At 40.2% G+C, this 19,455-nt stretch overlaps 1 protein-coding gene across 1 annotated transcript; it reads right to left on the reverse strand.

Moving 5' to 3' along the window:
- Window positions 1–72: 72 nt before the first annotated feature.
- LOC311614851 (GTP-binding nuclear protein Ran-like) lies at window positions 73–17,864 on the reverse strand (the record flags this gene model as incomplete). Its single annotated transcript, XM_084869964.1, is given in 4 exon segments — window positions 73–468; window positions 472–760; window positions 7,101–7,234; window positions 17,802–17,864. Coding segments are annotated over 4 exon segments (882 nt in total).
- Window positions 17,865–19,455: the final 1,591 nt, after the last annotated feature.

The following is a 19,455-nucleotide window of genomic DNA, read 5'->3' on the forward strand; positions in this document are numbered from 1 at the left end:
CTGCACCACTGACATCACAGGACAGTTGTCTATAAAACTAGACTTGTGATGCTGGGCTCCAGCTTCCCTTTCTCATAGGTTGTCATATTCACCTGGGAGAGTGGTGGTCTGAGCAACATCTAGATTGTGCTTAAAATGTACTGCCAACACTGAGTCCATGACAAACACTGAGTCCATGAGAAACGTTGGCAGGGCAAGAGCAAGCATGGTAACAAACTCCAAGTTAGGGTCTCCAATTAGTTTTCTAGCAAGCCAGTTGTAGTAACTTTGGGCAGAAATGTCAGAGTACTGAAGATTCTTCGGTTGGAAGACCATTGGTTTTGCCTTAACTTTCCTGTCCTTAATATCCACTTTGTTGCCACACAACATGAGGAGAATGTTTTCAAACACTCGTACCAGATCTATATGCCAGTTAAGCCCATTTTTGTAAGTAACTCTCAAAGTTACATCAAACATTATAATGGCACACTAAGCTTGGATGTAATAGCTATCTACCAGTCCACAGAACTTATCCTGGCCTGCTGTACCCCATACATTGAACTTAGGTCCTTTGTTGGTGTGAAACACAAGGGGATGGACCACAATACCCATGGTGGCTACATATTTCTCAAATTCACCAGTCAGATGACTTTGCATGAATGTAGCTTTTCCAGTCCCACCATCAACAACCAATACAAGTTTTAATTGAATAAGGGTTTCTCCTTGGGCAGATATGGTGATGTTACTTCCAAAAGCATCTCTGGGGCCATCTGACTGAAATCTGGAAAGATGGTGGAAGTGCAATTCAAATCCAAAGGGATCTTTAAATTACTCTACTATACTGCAGTTAGAGTTGTTTTGACAAAGATCAGGAAAGTGGGATAAAATACCTTATGTATAACCTTTTATGACTTGTCATAATAAAGAGGCAGGATTAAAAGGAAATAGATTAATGGTCCAGAGAAAAGGGAATTTGCCTATGATAGATAGCAGAAGCTCAGAAGACAGGGACCAGGAAGATCTGGGTGTCATGGCTACTGTGAGCATGGTTAGGATACCCAAGGGCCCTTACCCTGTGGGAGCTGGAGGAGGTGATCCTGAACTGGTCTCTCTGTCCCAATCCCACCGTGGAACTAAATTCAGTGGAGGACAATCCCCCACTGGGACAGGGCAATACCCTTTGTGAAGACTTCCAGTGGGAGCAGGGCCAGCCTGATGGATATTATTAGGCACATATTCCCTTTTCTACATAGGATCTGTTAAACTGGAAAAACTCAAGTCCTTCTACTTGTATGCATATATGCATGGCCTATGGACACAGACAATATGGCAGTGAGAGCCTGGGGGGTTAGGGGGGACTAAAAGAAATAATTTGGGGGCAAGGGGGGACATATATAATGTAATACTTTCACCAATAAAGAATTATTTAAAAACAACAACACTGAAGTCCTTCTTATAGGGATTATTCTACTAAAACGACTGACTTAGTTACATTACTTCAGGGGTCTTCAAACTACGGCCCGCGGGCCACATGCGGCCCGCAGAGGAGTCTGATCCTGCCCGCCAGGTTTTTTGGGCAGTGAGCGCAGCCGAGGTGTTACAGTAGGAATTAGTAGTTCATATAGTCCGGCCCTCCAGCTCTCTGAGGGACCATGATCTGGCCCCCACTTTAAAAAGTTTGAGGACCCCTGCTACTTTTTGCCACCCACCATCCTGGTTGGGCAAGCATACAAGCCTTACTGAATATTTTGCTTATGGGTGATGAGCACAGGTTGGTATTGGATAAGCTAAATGAAGAGGCTCAGAGACTGCATCAAGAAAATCCAGCCGAAACCGATTTGGCTCAATGGTGGAGCATCGGTCTGCGGACTGAAAGGTCCCAGGTTTGATTTCCGTCAGGGGCATGTACCTGGGTTGTGGGCACATCCCCAGTAGGGGGTGTGCAAGAGGCAGCTGGTCGATGTTTCTCTCTCATCGACGTTTCTAGCTCTCTATCTCTTTCCCTTCCTCTCTGTAAAAAATCAATAAAATATATTAAAAAAAAAATCCAGATGGGGATCCTGACCTTACTAAGGCAATATCTTTAGCCAAGCCCAACTGTAACTTTAATGAGATTGGCCTTCCTCTCCTAGAACAGTATGTATGAGAGGTGCATCCCTGAGGGATTAAAAAAAGGTATCTCTCTGAAGAAAAGTTAGAATGTGATACAGGCACTACAACAAAACCCATAGAGGACCCCTCTGAGTTTCTTGAAGGATTCTTCCGAGCCTATAGAAAATATGCTGATTTGGATCCAGAAGCCCCTGAAAATATTAGAATGGTAAATGTGACCTTCCTCTCTCAGAGTGCACCTGTCATCAGAAAGAAACTTCAGAAGTTAGAGGGAGGAATAGGCTTGAACCCTTCCCAAGTAGTAGACATTGCCAAAGTTTATAATAACAGAGAACAGAAAGAGGCTGAAGTGGCTAATATTTTCTTGCAACAGGTTTCAGGGCAATTCCATTGGAGGGCACATGGCACGCGACTCCATCTAAAACGTTTGCCACTGGTCAGTGCGCATATTACAAAGGAAAGAGGCACTGGAAAATGAGTGCCCCCAGTGAGGGAAAGGGAAGTCAGAATCTGAGAACTGGAGAGATATGCTGGGGAAAGGAAATAGCTCCAATGATGAGTGACAGGGCCTGGAGGTTTAATTATTACAACAACCTATTAAAGTTAAGCCACCAGCCCCCACCTCCACCTCCCAAACCTTGGGTAAAACTTACACTGGGGGATAAAGTGTAGAGTTTTGATTGATACAGGAGCAACATATCCTGTGGTCACTGGACCTCTAACTGAGTCCTTACATGGCAGACTGTAACTAGAATTTCTGAAAGCCATGAATGCCAGTTTTGCTTAAAACCATTAGAATGTGCTATGGAAAATATGGTTTTCACTCATAAATTTTTATATATTCCTTAGTGTTAAATTCCTCTTCTGGGTCGGAACTTGTTTTCAAAGTTCTAGGCTCACACCACTTTCTCTCCAGAAAGAGAACAGCTCCACCTACACGTCCCTCCACAGCAGGCTTTCCAGTTCCTTATGAAACTATGGGAGGAAGAAGTAAAAAGAAACCTAGCCAGAAGTAATTGAGAATTGGGTAAACCCTATTGTGTGGGCTACAGGAAAGCCAAGAAAGGATAAGCAGAGCCTCCCCTGTTAAAGTTGACTCAAACCAGGTGTGGGAATCTTATATAATAAAGAGGTAATATGCAAATTGACCATCACTTCAACACACAAGATGGTGGCCCCCATGTGGACACAAGATGACTACCACAAGATGGCCAGCAGGGGAGAACAGTTGGGGGTGACCACGCAGGCAGGGGAGGGCAGTTAGGGGTGACCAGGCCAGCAGGGGAGGGCAGTAGGGGGCAATTGGGCCAGCAGGGGAGCAGTTAAGCATCAATCAAACTGGCAGGGAGTAGTTAGGGGGTGATTAAGCTGGCAAGCAGAAGAGGCTAGGGGCAATCAGGCAGGCAGGTAGGCGAGCAGTTGGGAGCCAGCAGTCCTGGATTATGAGAGGGATCCCAGATTAGAGAGGGTGCAGCTAGGCTGAGGTACACCCCCTCTTCTCCTCCCTCCCCTCCCCCCGTTGCACAAATTTCATGCACCATCCCTTTAGTTTCTAATAAGAGGCAGGATCCCTTGTGGAGAGAGACCCTAGCAGGGATATACCCAATAATTCAGAAGTTCCAGGAATATGGACTTATTTAGCCCTGCTGCTCCCCATATATTACACCCATATTGCCCATTAAGAAAACCCACTCAAATGAGTATGGATTTGTACAAAATTTAATGCCCATAAGTGACATTGTACCAGACATTCACTCCACTTTCCTGAATGCTTATACTTTGGTAAACTGTATAACTGGGGACAGCCTCTGGGATTTAGTATTGGATTTAAAAAATGCCTTCTTTGCATTCCAGTTGATCAAGACTCTCAACCATTGTTTGCTTTTGAATGGCAGGACCCAGTATTTCGGGTCAAGATTCAGTATTGCTGGACAATCTTACTACAAGGGTTCAAGAATTCCACCACGATTTTGGGGGAGATACTGAACCAGGACTTAAAGTTACCTAACAATTAGAAGGAGGAACTCTGTTACACTGTGTAGATGACCTCTTAATCACAGGGATGTCATTTCAGCAATGTTTAACTAATACTATAGCTACCTTGCACCATCTGGCATCTTGTGACTATAAAGTATCAGCACAGAAGGCACAGAATTGACAATGAGCAGTAAGGTTTCTTGGGTTCTTGCTTAAACCTGGCAAAAGGAGTCTTACTGGCAAGACAAAAACCATAATTCGAAAGGAAGTTACCAATACCAGGAAACAGTTAAGAGGATTCCTAGAAATGTAGCTATTAAGGCATTTGGATTCCAAACTTTGGGCTCATTGCTAAACCATTGTGTAAAGCTCTGAAAGGACCATAAAATAGTCCTTTCGAATGGACAAAAGAGTAGTCTCAGGTTTTTGAGTCCCTGAAGGCACACCCAGCTTCTGCACCAGCACTGGGGCTTCAAAACCTACTAAAGCCCTGTCAAGTATATGTTCATGAAAGGCAGGGCGTTGTCCTAGGAATCCTCACTCAAAAAGTGACATTTTGCAACCCAGCTGATACTTGTCAAAGGAACTGGGTCACATTGTCCAAGGACGGCCAGCCTGCAGGAGAGCTGTGGCAGTCACCTGGGAACTTTCACGGGAAACTGAAGAGTTTTCCTTGGGGCAATCTATCATCATTTATGCACCACACCAAGTGCTGAGCCTTTTAGAGCAAAAAGAGAATTTGTGGCTCAATGCTGGAAGAATGGGCAGGTACCAAGCAATTATTCCCAAAACATCTCCCTCAAACTTTAAGTAGGTTAGCCCTCACTGGTCTGGCTCAGTGGTTAGAGCATAGGTCTGAACACCAAAAAGTCTTGGGCTGGATTCCCAGTCAAAGCTGTGTACCTGTGTTGCAGATTCCATCCCAGGCTCCAGTTGAGTGCGTGTGGGAGGCAACCAACCAATGTGTCTCCCTCACATATGTGCTTCTCTGTCTGTCTCCCCCTCCATCCCATTCACTCTCTCTAAAAATCAATGGAAAAAACAGCATTGGGTGAGGATTAACAAAAACAAAACTGTAAGTTAAAGCCTGCCTCCCTTCTCCCAGAGCCTGACTCTGCCACACTTAATGCATGGCTGTGCTGAAATAATTCATGAAGTTTATTCTAGCAGAATTTATTTATAGGACCATCCTCTAGAAGAGGCAGACTGGAATCTATATGCATATGGAAGCAGAAGCAGTTATATAGACAAAGGACACAGAAAGGCTGGATATGCAACTGTGACTCTTGAAGGTATAGTAGAGTCCAAAGATTTACCACTGGGAACCTCTACCAGAAGACTGAACTGATTGCACTGACGAGGGCATTAGGATTGTCACATGCAAAGAGAGTGAATGTGTATACCAACTCGAGGTACCTTTTCTTAATTTTATGTGCACATAGTTTGATCTGGAAGGAAAGGGGACTATTAACCTCTAATAAAAGGGAAATGAAACATGCAGTGGAAATGTTGAAATTGTTAGAAGCTGTCCAGGTACCTTTACAGGTGGCAGTTATGCACTTCCCCAGGCATCAGACAGAGGACACTGAAATGTCTAAAGGAAATAATCTGGCTGATGGAGCAGCAAAAGAGGCTGCTAAAGGAACGTTTATAATGCCTTTGCTATCTGTTCTAGACTTGTCACATTTTTACCTTGAATATTCGTCTGCAGTCTTAGAGAAAGCTAAAGGCTGGAGTTGTGATGAGGATGATCCAGATAGTGGATAGAGAAAAGATAAGAAAGGAGTTATACCGCTTCCTGAACTTTAGCAGAGCCAATCAAGAAGCATTTACATGAAGCCACTCACTATGGCAGGGATTCATTAACCGCCTAAATTAAACTGTGGCTCATGGGTCCTAGAATTTCTAAAACCATACAAAGAGTAATAGGGAGAAGTGGTGTGTGACACAAGGACAACCCCAAGACAGATCTCCATAAAAAAGAAAGAAGAGAAACAATACCAAGGACAATGCCTGTTTGAGGACAGGCAAATAGGCTTTAAACAGATCTGAGGGTCCAATGGTGGAAATATTTGTTCATCATTCTTGATACCTTTTCAGAATATGCAGCAACCTATCCTACCATCACTGAGAAATCCTCAGAGGTAGTGAAAGCCTTACTGAAGGAAATAATTTCACACTTTGGCCTACCTGGTAGTATCCAGAGTGATAATGGACCTGCTTTTGTTTCTGAAATTACACAGAAGATTAGTAAATATTTGGAAATCAAGTGGGGACTCCACAGGGCATGGAGACCTCTGGCTTCTGGGAAAGGAGAGAAAATGAATCACACCTTGAAGGAAAATGTAGTCAAACTGTGTCAAGAAACTCATCTCCATGGGGATTAAGTTTTACTTATTGCCCTGCTCAGGATAAGGGTGGCTCCCCAAAGTGGGATTTAATTGAGCGTTGATTTATCTAAAGTAACCTCCTGGTTGTCCACTATTACTGGTCTTAGAGAGGCATTTGTTCTTTTTAATATTTTCATCTTTCCAGTATCATAGTTTATTGTTGCATACAATGTGCCTCCTTATGTTGATTTGCAGATAAGTATATTTATAAATCTGCTATGAGACTTTCTAATGTTAATATATATATGAGCAACAGCAAAATGATTACTTCCATACGAAACTAATTTCGTAGACATAAGATAAAGACAAACAGTGGGGAATGATTGGGAACTCAAGAAGTAAAAAAAAAAAAAAAAAAAAAAAAGCTTTAGATATATACTTAGCAGGCTTTGTAATAAATGGAAGTAGAAAGCTATTGTTCCAGGGGGCTGAAAGGTATGACTAGACTGACCCCCTCTTCAGGATACCTGTAAGCAATTTGACCCTTGCAGTCCAGAGACTGTAAGGGACCAAGATGGTATCTGAACCATTGTCCTCCAGGGATAGAAAGTCCCCCGACCCAGATACAGATAAAGAATCACTGCTCAGCAGATGAGGGGGATGCTTGGAAATTCACCAGACTGAAGCATTTATCTGACTAACCTTTCTCCCTGAACTCCAAACCCTTTACCTATACTTTTCTTCTCCTTATAAAAAGGGTGGGCTTGAGATGAGATGAGATGTAAGACAGTCTTTTTAGGGTACATAACCTGCTGTCTTCTCAGATTGCTGGCCACCTGAATAAAGCACACATAAAGCTTCAATCCTTGTCTCTACTTATTGGTTCTGGTAGTGATATGTAGCACAAATTCTGACTTTTCCAGTTTCATTCCTACTAATATGAATAATAATTATACTTGTTTTTTAACTTTTCTCAAATTCTATATATATCTTATATAATAAATAGGTAATATGAAAATTGACCCTCACACCCTTATAAGATGGCTGCCTACAACCAGGCTGGCAGGGGGGTTAGTGAGGGACAACCAAACAACTGACAGCAAGCTGCATGGGGAGGACAATTAGAGGAAACCAGGCTGGCAGAGGAGGGCAGTTGGGGGCAACCAGGCCAGCAGGGAGGAGGCAGTAAGAGGTGACCAGGCCGGGAAGGGGGCAATTAGGGAAAAACAGGTCTGTGCCTGGGGGGGGGGGGGTGCAGTTGTGGATGACCAGGCCATCGTGGGGGGGGGGGCAGTTGGGGGCAATTAGGCTGGCAGGTGGAGCAGTAAGAGGCAACGAAGCCAGTGAGGGGCAACTAAGCCAGCTGGAGGAGCAACCATGCCAGCAGGGGGGAAGTTAGGGGTGACGAGGCAGGCAGACGGGGCAATTGGGGGTGACCAGGCCAGTGGGGGACAGTTAGGAGTGACCAGACTGGCAGGGAGGGGGAAGTTGGGGGAGACCTGGCCAGCAGCAGAGGGTAGGTAGAGGTGACCAAACCAGCAGGGGGGGCAGTTAGGGGAGACCAGGAAGGCAGGTAGGCAGGTGAGAGATTAGGAGCCAGTGGTTCAGGATTATGAAAGGGATGTTCGACTGCTGGTTTAGGCCCAATCCAAGGGGTTCTGGATTGGAGAGGGTGCAGGCTGGGCTGAGTGCCCTCCCCCCATGTACAAATTTTGTGTTCTGGGCCTCTAGTATATGTATATATGTAGCCTAACTATTAATAATTACTAAAATATTTAAAATAACTTTATATTATTAATAATAATTTTTATTTCTCTATTAAAATAAAAAATATTACAAAAATTAATAAACATATAACAAATATCTTTATATGTAAGCCACAAGACCTAATTATAAAAATATACTTATCCTGTAACCCAACAAAGAATACTAACTATATTAATTCCAATAAAAACTATAATGAGTATAAAAACATGGCCCTCTATAACTATTACTAAAACACACAAAAAAATTACTTTTTAAAATTCTTACTGTCCTCCTGACTTCTAAAATCTTAAGTATTATTTATAATTTACAACATTATAGTCCTATAACCTTGGACCCAATTTTTAAAAAACACATAAAATTACATCTTCAGATTACACAACTATGATAAATCAAATTATTAACAATACCTAAATATTTCCAACAAAAAATAACTAAACCTTAATGAATAAAAACCCATATTATAGTCACGTTATAAAAACAAAATAATATATTATGCCCTGAACCTGTAAATAAATATACTAAACACAAAATATAAACAAATAAGACATGCTAGAGACTCTAAGTCATAAAAACTGTTGATGAAAGGTGCCACATGCTAACCTGACAAGCTTAGGGGAGGCCTACATGGCAGCCTTGCAAACTCAGAGACCTAAAGTAAACACAAAGGATGGTCTGATATTAAACTTAACTAAAAGCAGTTATGGTGAGTAGTTATATCCTAGGCTAGTATCTTCACTGACAAGGTCAACCTTTACCTTAATTGAGCCTATCTGTCTATTTGTATCTATGATAACATATCCTTAAAATGTCTGGGTAACTTGTAACTTCCCTTTTTCTGGACCCCTTGAGACTAGTGACTGATTTCTCAACAGAAACACATCAGGCAAGAAAGGAATGGAATGAAATATGCAAAGTCATGCAAAGGAAGGGTCTGAATCCAAGAATACTGTACCCAGCAAGGCTATCGATCAAAATCGAGGGGGAAATTGGGAACTTCACAGACAAAAAAGGACTAAGGGAATTTATCACCACCAAACCAGCCATGCAAGAAATGCTAAAGGGTCTGCTGTAAAAAGAAGAAATAGGAAGCTAAGAAAGTACACAGGGGTAAAGAATAAAAATGTCAACAAACAAGTACCTATCAATAATAACTTTAAATGTAAATGGATTAAATTCCCCAAACAAAAGACCTAGGATAACTGAGTGGATTAGAACACATGGCCCATATATCTGTTGTCTACAGGAAACCCACCTCAGAAAAAAAGACGCACACAGACTGAGGGTGAAGGTATGGCTAAAGGTTTTCAGGTGAAAGGAAAGCAACAAAAAGCTAGGGTAGCAATACTTATATCTGACAAAGTAGACCTCAAAGTGAAGAACATAAAAAGAGATAAGGAAGGCCACTTCATAATACTAAAGAGAGCAATCCAACAAGAAGAAATAACTCTGGTAAAATATTACGCACCCAATATAGGAGTACCCAAATACATAAACTCCTGGAGGATATCAAGGGAGAGATTAACAGCAATACAGTCATAGTAGGGGACTTTAATACCCCATCTCATCACCATTGGACAAATCCTCTAAACAAAATATTAGCAAAGAAACATCAATCTTAAGTGACACATTAGACCACATGTAATTAATCTACACCTTCAGAACATTTCATACTAAAGCCACAGAATATATGTTCTTCTCAAGTGCACAGTCATTTTTCAAAGATAGACCATATATTGTGTCACAGGCAAAGTCTCTTCAAATTTAAGAAGATAGAAATCATATTAAGCATCATCTCAGATCACAATGGCATAAAACTGGAAACCAACTACAATAAAAACAATCGGATAAAGTCAAACACCTGGAGAGTAAATAGCATGCTATTGAACAATGACTGGGTTACTAGAGAGATCAAAAAGAAATATAAAAAAACATCATGGCAACAAAAGACAATAAAAACACAACAATCCAAAATCTATGGGACACAGTGAAAGCAGTCTTGAGAGGGAAGTTCATAGCTCTACAAGCCTACTGCAAAAACAAGAAACAATGGTAATAAATTACCTAACCCTACAATTCAAATTGTTAGAAAGAGAGCACCAAGAAAATCCCAGTGTAAGCAGAAGGAAGGACATAATAAAAATCAGAGCAGTGATAAACAACAAAGAAATAATACAAAAGATAAACAAAACCAAGAGCTGGTTCTTTGAAGGAATAAACAAGATTGATGAACCTCTAGCCAGGCTCACCAGGAAGCAAAGAGAGAGGACCCAAATTAAAAAAAAATCAGAAATGAAAGAGGAGAAATAACAGACTCCAGTAATACAAAGAATTGTTTTTAAAAAATATCATGAACAACTCCATTAAAACAAAAACAAAAACAAAAACGGGACAACCTGGAGGAAATGGACATATTCCTAGAAAAATACAACCTTCTAAAACTCAATCAGGAAGAATATAAACAGCTCAATAGGCCAATAACTATGGAAGAAATTGACACAGTCAGTCATCAAAATGCTTCCAGCAAACAAAAACCCAGGGCCAGATGGCTTCACAGGGGAGTTTTACCAAACATTTAAGGAAGAACTAAAACCTATCCTCCTCAGACTATTCCAAAAAATTCAAGAGGAAAAAACACTTCCAAGCTCATTTCATGAAGCCAGCATCACCCTAATACCAAAACCAAATAAAGATAGGACAATGAAAGAGTATTGCAGGCCAATATCCCTCATGAACATTGATGCCAAAATCCTCAACAAACTTCTAGAAAATCAGATCAGCAGTACATCAGAAAGATCATACACCAGGATCAAGTAGGATTTATCTCAGGGATGCAAGAATGGTACAATATCCACAACTCAATGAGCGTGATACATCACATAAAAAAATTGAGAACTAAAAATCACATAGTCATATCAATTGTCATATCAATTGATGCAGAAAAAGCATTTGACAAAATCCAACACCCATTTTTGATAAAAACTCTCAGCAAGGCGGGAATAGAAGGGTCATATATCAACATAATAAAAGCCATATATGACAAACCCACAGCCAACATCATGCTCAATGGGCAAACACTAAAGCCATTTCCCCTAAGAACAGGAACAAGACATGGATGCCCATTCTCACCAATCCCGTTCTACATAGTAGTGGCAGTATTAACCATTGTGATTAGACAAGAAGAAGAAATAAAAGGCATCCAAATTGGAAAAGAAAAAGTAAAACTGTCCTTATTTGCAGATGACATGATATTGTACATAAAAAACCCTAAAGGTTCCATCAAAAAACTATTAGGCTTAATAAATCAATTCAGCAATGTAGCAGGATACAAAATAAATGACAGGAAATCTATGACATTTCTATACACCAATAGTGAACTTACAAAAAGAAAGACTAAAAATGTAATCTCATTTACTATTGCACTAAAAAAATTAACATACCTAGGAATGAACTTAACTAAAGAGATAAAAGACCTATACGTGGCAAACTAAAGGACACTGAAAAAAGAGATAGAGGAAGACATAAACATTTGGAAGAACATATAGTGTTCATGAATTGATAGAATAAACATCTTTAAAGTGTCCATACTACCCAAAGTAATCTATAGATTCAATGCAATCCCCATTAAAATACCAAGGGCATATTTCACAGACCTAGAACGAACTTTCCAAAAATTCATCTGGAATAAAAAAGTCCCCGAGTAGCCACAGCAATCCTGAGAAAGGAGAACAAAGTAGGTGGGATTTTAATACCAGATTTCAAGCTGTATTACAAAGCCACTGTTCTCAAAACAGCCTGATACTGGCACAAGAACAGACATACAGACCAATGGGATAGAATAGAAAACCCAGATATCAACCCGAACCACTCTGCTCAATTAATATTTGACCAAGGAGGGATGAACATACAGTAGAGTCAAGACAGTCTCTTCAATAAATGGTGTTGGGAAAATTGGACAGATACATGCAAAAAATGAAACTAGACCACCTACTTACATCTTACACAAAAATAAACTCAAAATGGATAAATGATTTAAATATAAGACAGGAAACCATAAAAATACTAAAGGAATCCACAGGCAGTGCAATCTCAAACATATGATAAAGCAATTTCTTCACCAACTCCACTCCTAGGGCAATGGAAACTAAAAAGAAAATAAACAAATGGGACTACATCCAAATAAAAAGCTTTTGCACAGCAAAAAAACAAAACAAAACAAAAACATACAAAATACAAGAAAGCCCACTCTATGGAAGGATATATTTGCAAATGTTGTCACTGATAAAGGTTTAATCTCTAACATTTACAGAAAATCATACAACTTAATAATAGGAAGATAAATGATCCCATCATAAAATGAACAATGGACCTAAAAAGATACTTTTCAAAAGAAGACAGAAGGAAGGCCAAGAGGCACATGAAAATATGCTCAAAGTCACTAATTATCCAAGAGATGCAAATCAAAATGACAATGCGGTATCATATCATACCTGTCAGAATGGCTATCATCAACAAATCAACAAAGGACAAGTGCTGCGAGGATGGGGACAAAAAGGAACCCTCATGCACTGCTGGTGGGAATGCAGACTGGTGCAGCCACTGTGGAGAACAGTATAGAGTTTCCTCAAAAAACTAAAAATGGAACTCCCATTTGACCCAGTAATCCCACTTCTAGCAATATATCTCAAGAAACTAGAAACACCAATCAGAAAGGATATATGCACCCCTATGTTCATAGTAGCACAATTCACCATAGATAAGATTTAAAAACAGTCTAAATGCCCACCAGCAGATGAGTGGGTTTGAAAACTATGGCACATCTATACAATGGAATAATATGCTGCTATAAAAAAAAGAAATTCTTATTGTTTTCAGCAGCATTAATTGAACTGGAGAGCATTATGCTAAGTAAAATAAGCCAGGTAATGAAAGAAAAATAACATATGATCTCACTCATTTATGGAAAATAAAAAACATTATAACCTAATGAACAAAAAGATAGATACAGAGGCAGTAAAGCATGGAACAGACAGTTAAATTGCAAAGGGAAGGCTGGGCAGTATCAGGGAGGGTGTAGAAAGAGATTAACCAAAGGACTTGTATGCATGCATATAAGCACAACTGAAGTATGGTAGCAACCATACTTGGGTAAAAATTGCTGTTTAATATCTTACCCTTGCTGTTTTGGGTTCTGTACTCATTTAAAAGTTATTTTGATTTTCTGAACTTATATATGCTATCCCAATAATCCATTGATGATGGTTTGAATGTCCCATTGATTGTGATCTCACTGGTTATCAAAGCACATTCTTCTGGGACCCAGGACAGATCAATTATCCTAAATTGTCTCAATAGCTACAAACAACTGAGTTTCAGTTGACTCTGTGGTCCGGGAATGAGAAGACCACAAATTATCCTAAATTGCCTCAGTAGCTACAGAGAATGCATTCCTGTTGACTCAGTGATCCCAGAATCTGGACAGCACAACTATTCTAAATTGTCCTGGTGGTCCCAGATAATGTGTTTCTGTTGATTCAGTGATTCATAGATACTTTAGATAACTAACTTGCTCAGTTTCACTTCTGTAAAATGCTTTTCTCGAAACAGGTTCCTCATTCCAGACCCAAAGATGTAATCGGTACCTTTGTGATATTCTGCCAGTATAAGCCAGAGTTGGCAAGCTGTTCGGGGCTGCGAGATTTGGAGTTTTAGCACCTCGTAAGCCACTAGCCATTAATAAATGACACCATAATTCGACTTTTTTGAGGCGTCTTTTGTAAGATGGGGGTTACATCACAACACAACCAATGGACAGAAGACACTGGGGGTGGTGGGATGGGGGCATACGACAGGGAGTAAGGGAGGCTGGGGGAGGTTAATGGGGGGGAAAGTAGTACATATGTACTACTATATGTAATACTTTAAACAAAACAAAAAACTTTTTAACTAAAAGCAGTGTGTGGCATGTAGTCATGTCCTAAACTAGAATCTTCCCTGAAAAAAGTCAATCTTTAAAACTTAACTAATGTTGTCTATTATTGTCTTTTGCATCTACAATAACAGACTTTTGGAATCTGAGGGTAATGTTCCTTTTCCTGGACCTCTTAGGGCACAACCAATGCAATAGAGACTGCAAATCGTCTGGTTGTCATTTTTATAGTATTAATTGTTACAGTGTTGCAGATAAGCTGTCATGCGGCAAGGGAGAATTAATGAGCTGGGTACTCAAGAGGATATTTTCAGAAAAGTAGCCTTTACTGCAGATTGCACTAGTCAGTCTCCAAATCCTGAGTGATGAATATGGATAAAGCTTTCCCTTCATATTCTTTAGTTTTTTGTCCCTCAAATATGGATCAGGTTTCTGGATCCTTCTAGGGGTTTGCAGACCCTCTGAGTTGGGATGGAGGAAGTGAGACCACACCTAGCACTAGCACCAGCCCCTCAGGGATTGTATATGGTTCAGGGTTTATGACCTCTGTAAAATGGAGCATTCCAGAAAACAGGTTCTGCAAGGCAGGACAGGCATCACAGATAAGAATGGAGTTTGATAAGAACAGAGTTTATGGGCAAGCAAGAGTGTGTACATCACAAGGCAGGCTACTGGCACAAATCCAGAGAGCTAGCCCATCAAATGTCTTATTTCTCCCTTTAACAGGATAGGGAGAAGCTAGAAAAATTCCAAGGCAGAAGCAACAGGGAAACTGAGACAAGAAAGTTAAAATAAGGCCAAACATTGTGGACAATTTGCAGCAGCTTATAAATTGCAAGCCATTATATTTCTCAAGGTTACTTGAAAGCTAATGGTTAATGACTTCCCAACTAAAGAATGTTGGAAAGGTGGGGAGAAGGGGAAAGAAGGGGTAGTTTTTCTCACCCACTAAACAAAAAAATTAGATGTTTGGGAGAAGGGGAAAGAAAAAAGAAAAAAAAGACGGTTTTATTTTTTACTCCGTAAATGGAGAAGCCAACAGTCTCAAGGGTTGGCAAGATAAAATTTCCTAGTGCTTCTCATGAATTCTGACAAGGCCACAACAAAATAAATAAGGACCTTGAGAATCAATCTGTATCAAGATATTCAGCAGAGGATTTTGCAACCTATAGCCTTGCATCACAGATAATCTGAGTAATGCCCATCTGGGCTCCAAAATGGATGAAATAGATTTGCTTGCCTTGTTTCTTTAATAAATTTGATTGCTTTAATAAATTGCTCTATCACAATGCAACCAGGGTCTTTCATTTAAATTAATTTATATGAGAAGACAAGAACCAGGGAAGGGACAGCCCTCTTTCTCTGACTCAGGGAGCAGTCTGATAACACCTTTTCTGGGGTCTCTGGGTTGTATGTAAAATTAATTGTTGACTAGTAACTACCCTATGTTGACCTATGCAAAAGATGTATCGTTATACATTTTATCCAATCCCAGAGCATTTTCCTACCTCCATAATCTTATCACCAATGAATATCATATTGATGCCATTGAAATTAACCCATTTATTAATTAATTATCAGGAAAGTCACCAAGGGAAAACCAGGTCATATAGGCATTCTATTTGCACAGCTTTGCCATAAAGTGGCACTTTAGCACTCTCCATGTCTGCTCCCCACAGATCCTGGGGAAAGAGGCTGGCTAGACAGAGAAACAATTGGTACATGCCCATTGAAGTCTGAATAACATAGGAAAGGTGACTATGTCATACCAGGAGACCAAGCATTGTCCAGAATAAGTTGGCCACTGCAAGGATGCAAAATCTGAAATACATAAGCTCCTGAACAAACTGTGGATGAAAGGGGCCACATGCTAACATGACAAGCTTAGGGAAGGCCTGCATGGTGGTTTTGCAAACTCAGAGACTTAAAGTTACTACAAAGGATGGTCTGAAATTAAACTTAACTAAAAACAGTTATGGTGAGTAGTTATGTCCTAGGTTGGTATCTTCACTAACAAGATCAACCTTTACCATAACTGAGCCTATCAGTCTTTTTGCATCTATAATAACATACCCTTGAAATGTCTGGTAACTTATAACCTCCCTTTTTCTATACCCCTTAGGGCACAACCTAATGTGCTGGGTGCCAGGACAGATACCACAAATTACTTCATTGTTATCATGGTAGTTGTTCCTGCACACACCTAAGTATGTGTCTATCATTTTACTTTTTATCCAGTCCCAGAGGTTTCCCCACTTTGATTTATCCCACCTCTCTAGTCTATCATCAATGGAGTTCACGTGACCCATCTAAGCCCTTTCCTTTGATTACTATGTATAAATACAGATGTAACCCTCTATGCCCTGGAGCAGCGGTTCTCAACCTTCCTGATGCCTCAACCCTTTAATACAGTTCCTCATGTTGTGGTGACTCCCAACCATAAAATTATTTTTGTTGCTACTTCATAACTGTAATTTTGCTACTGTTAATGAATCCTAATGTAAATATCTGTGTTTTCCGAGGGTGAAATGTTCTGAAGATGTCAGTTAAGTCCATCAGGTCTATTGAGTCATTTAGGATTGCTGTTTCTTGGCTGATTTTTTTGTCTAGAGGATTTATGCAGGGATGTCAGTGGGGTATTAAATGCCCTACTATGATTATATTGTTGCCGATCTCTCCCTTGATATCTTCTAGAAGTTAGTTTTGTAGGTTTTTTATGTATTTGGGTGCTCCTGCATATATGTTCCTCAGGGATATATTCTCTTGCTGTATCGATCCCTTTAGTATTATGAAGTGGCCTTCCTTATCTCTTGTTATAGCTTTCACATTGCAGTTTATTTTGAAAGGTATAACTATTGCTACCCCAGCTTTTTTTTTTTTTCAGTACCATTTGCCTGAAAGATATTTTTCCATCCCTTCCCTTTCAGTTTGTGTGAGTCCCTTGTTCTGAAGTGGGTCTCTTGTAGACAGCATATATATGGTTCGTGTTTTTTTTTTTTTTTTAATCCATTCAGCTACTCGATGTCTTTTGATTGGAGTATTAGTCCATTTACATTTAAAGTTATTATTGAAAGGTACTTGTTTGTAGTCATTTCTATTTTTGTGCCTGTGTTCCTGCTTACCTTTTCATTTCTTCTTTTTACAGCATTGCCTTTAGCATTTCTTGCATTACTAGCTTGGAAGTGATAAACTGTCTTAGCCTTTGTCTGTGAAGCTCCTGATTTCCCCTTTAATTTTGATTGGTAGTCTTTCTGGATAGAGTATTCTTGGATTCAGTCCTTTGCTTTGCAACACTTTGTATACCTCCTTCCATTCCTTTCTATCTTATGTGTTTCTGTTGAGAAATCATTTGATAATCTGATGAGGGATCCTTTGTATGTAACTCTTAGTCTCTTACAGACTTTAAGATTGTCTCTTTGTCATTAACATTTCCCATTGTAATTATGATGAGTCTTGTGGGTCTTTTGAGATTCGTCTTGCTTGGGACTCTCTGTACTAGTGTAACTTTTTTCTTCCCCATACCTGGGGAGTTTTCTGTCATTATTTCTTCAAATAAATTTTCTAATCCTTGCTGCTCTTCTTGTCCTTCTGGCAGCCTCATTATATGTATATTACTTCCTTTCATGTTGTTCTAAAGCTCCCTTAGGCTCTCCTCCTGCTTTTTAATTTTTTTTCTACAGTTGCTGTTCAGATTGAGCTTGTTTCTCTACCTTATCTTCTAATTCATCAATCCAGTCCTCTACTTCTTTTAGTATACTGTTGAAACCTTCCATGGTGTTTTTGATTGTAGCTATATCACATTTCATTTCTTCTCGATTCTTGCATAGGTTGTTGATTCTCTCATCCATCAGGTATATGAAATGTAGGACCATTACTCTGAATTCTTTTTCTGTCATGTTGCATGCTTCAATTTCACTAATTTCCTTTCTTGGTGACTCCTCATTTTCTTTCCTTTAGGCATTGTGTCACCTCCCCATTCTAATTATAACCAGAAGGTTCAAACGTCGAGTTGCATGGGCCTGTACCTTGTGCAGTGGGAGCTTAGCACCACCGGAGTGTCACCGAAGAGCTCCAATACCAAAATGTTTGGATGCTGTGGGTTGTTGGGAACCAGGGTTGCCAGGATCAGCATTACCAGTGCTCAGTGTGGTCTCATGTGCGCACCTAGAATCAGGGACCCTGCCTGTACTTGAAAGTAAGAGTATGGTTAAAGTGTGTTCATAAATGCAAATACTGGTTGTTTACTTTTTGGCCAAAGCTGGTTATTTGTGAATGGGTAGGTTTGTGTTGTCCAGTGAGTCAGGACCTGATCACCCCTGACTTCTGAAGGGACCCCTTCTCTCCTAGTAAGCTAAAGTGACCCTGCCCAAGCTCTCTCCTGATGCTTTAAGTCCTTATATCTGAGCTTAGCCTTTCTTTATTTCCACCGCTCATTCATAGTTCTTGGCACTATTATTGAAAGCCTCAACAGGTCTTCCTTCGGTGCAAAAGACACCGAGTCAGGAATGATCCTGTAATACAGGAAGACAACAAAGCAGACCAAGAGGCCAAGACAGCAGCTCAGAGAAAGCCTCCATCTTCCCAGCTCTTAGCCATAATGCATATAACACCCTAATATACTCCAGAGGAACGTCATCCCCTATTGGCTCTTGGGGCTACTCAGGAAGATCCATGGTTAAAATTTCAGGGAAAACATAACCTTCCCCAGGGTCAGGCCTGTGATACCTTATGGGCTATTCACAATTCCTTACATATAGGTATACTCTTAAACCCCTCGTCACATATTCTATCCTAGCCTTCCTACTGCATCATATCACCAAAACCTGTTCTACTTATTACTCCATATCTCTCCAAGGACAGGTTAGGTCAGACCTCCTTCTTTCCTCGCTTATCAGTTAAAGGGCCAAACACCTGGACAAGACTGGCAGATTGACTTCACTCAAATACCCACTATTTAAAAAAATATCTTTGAACCCTCATAGATACTGTCTCAGGGGGGGTGGGGGCGGGGTGTAAGAAGCCATTCCCTACTACTTCTGACCCACCTCATTACAATCAGAAAATGAACCTGCTTTCAGATCTCAGATAACTCAACAGATTTTCTACACTCTGAACATCCAGTGGAACTTACATCCTCCTACCAGACCCAATCTTCAGGCAAAGGAGAAAAGGCAAATTCTTAATTAAGTTTCACCTAAGTAAATTGGCATTCGAAACTAAAGAAACTTAAACTACTCTCATACCTCTAGCCTTTATGCACATCAGGGCCCTTCCCCCATGCACTCTCCTTTCATAGAACCTTTGAACTCATCTGTGGAAGACCCTTCTTATTAAGAAACTTCCCTTCCACAGAGACTCCTCTTG

This window comes from Pipistrellus hanaki (assembly GCF_964339955.1).
Source record: "Pipistrellus hanaki genome assembly, chromosome: X".
In the NCBI taxonomy this organism is placed as follows: Eukaryota; Metazoa; Chordata; class Mammalia; order Chiroptera; family Vespertilionidae; genus Pipistrellus; species Pipistrellus hanaki.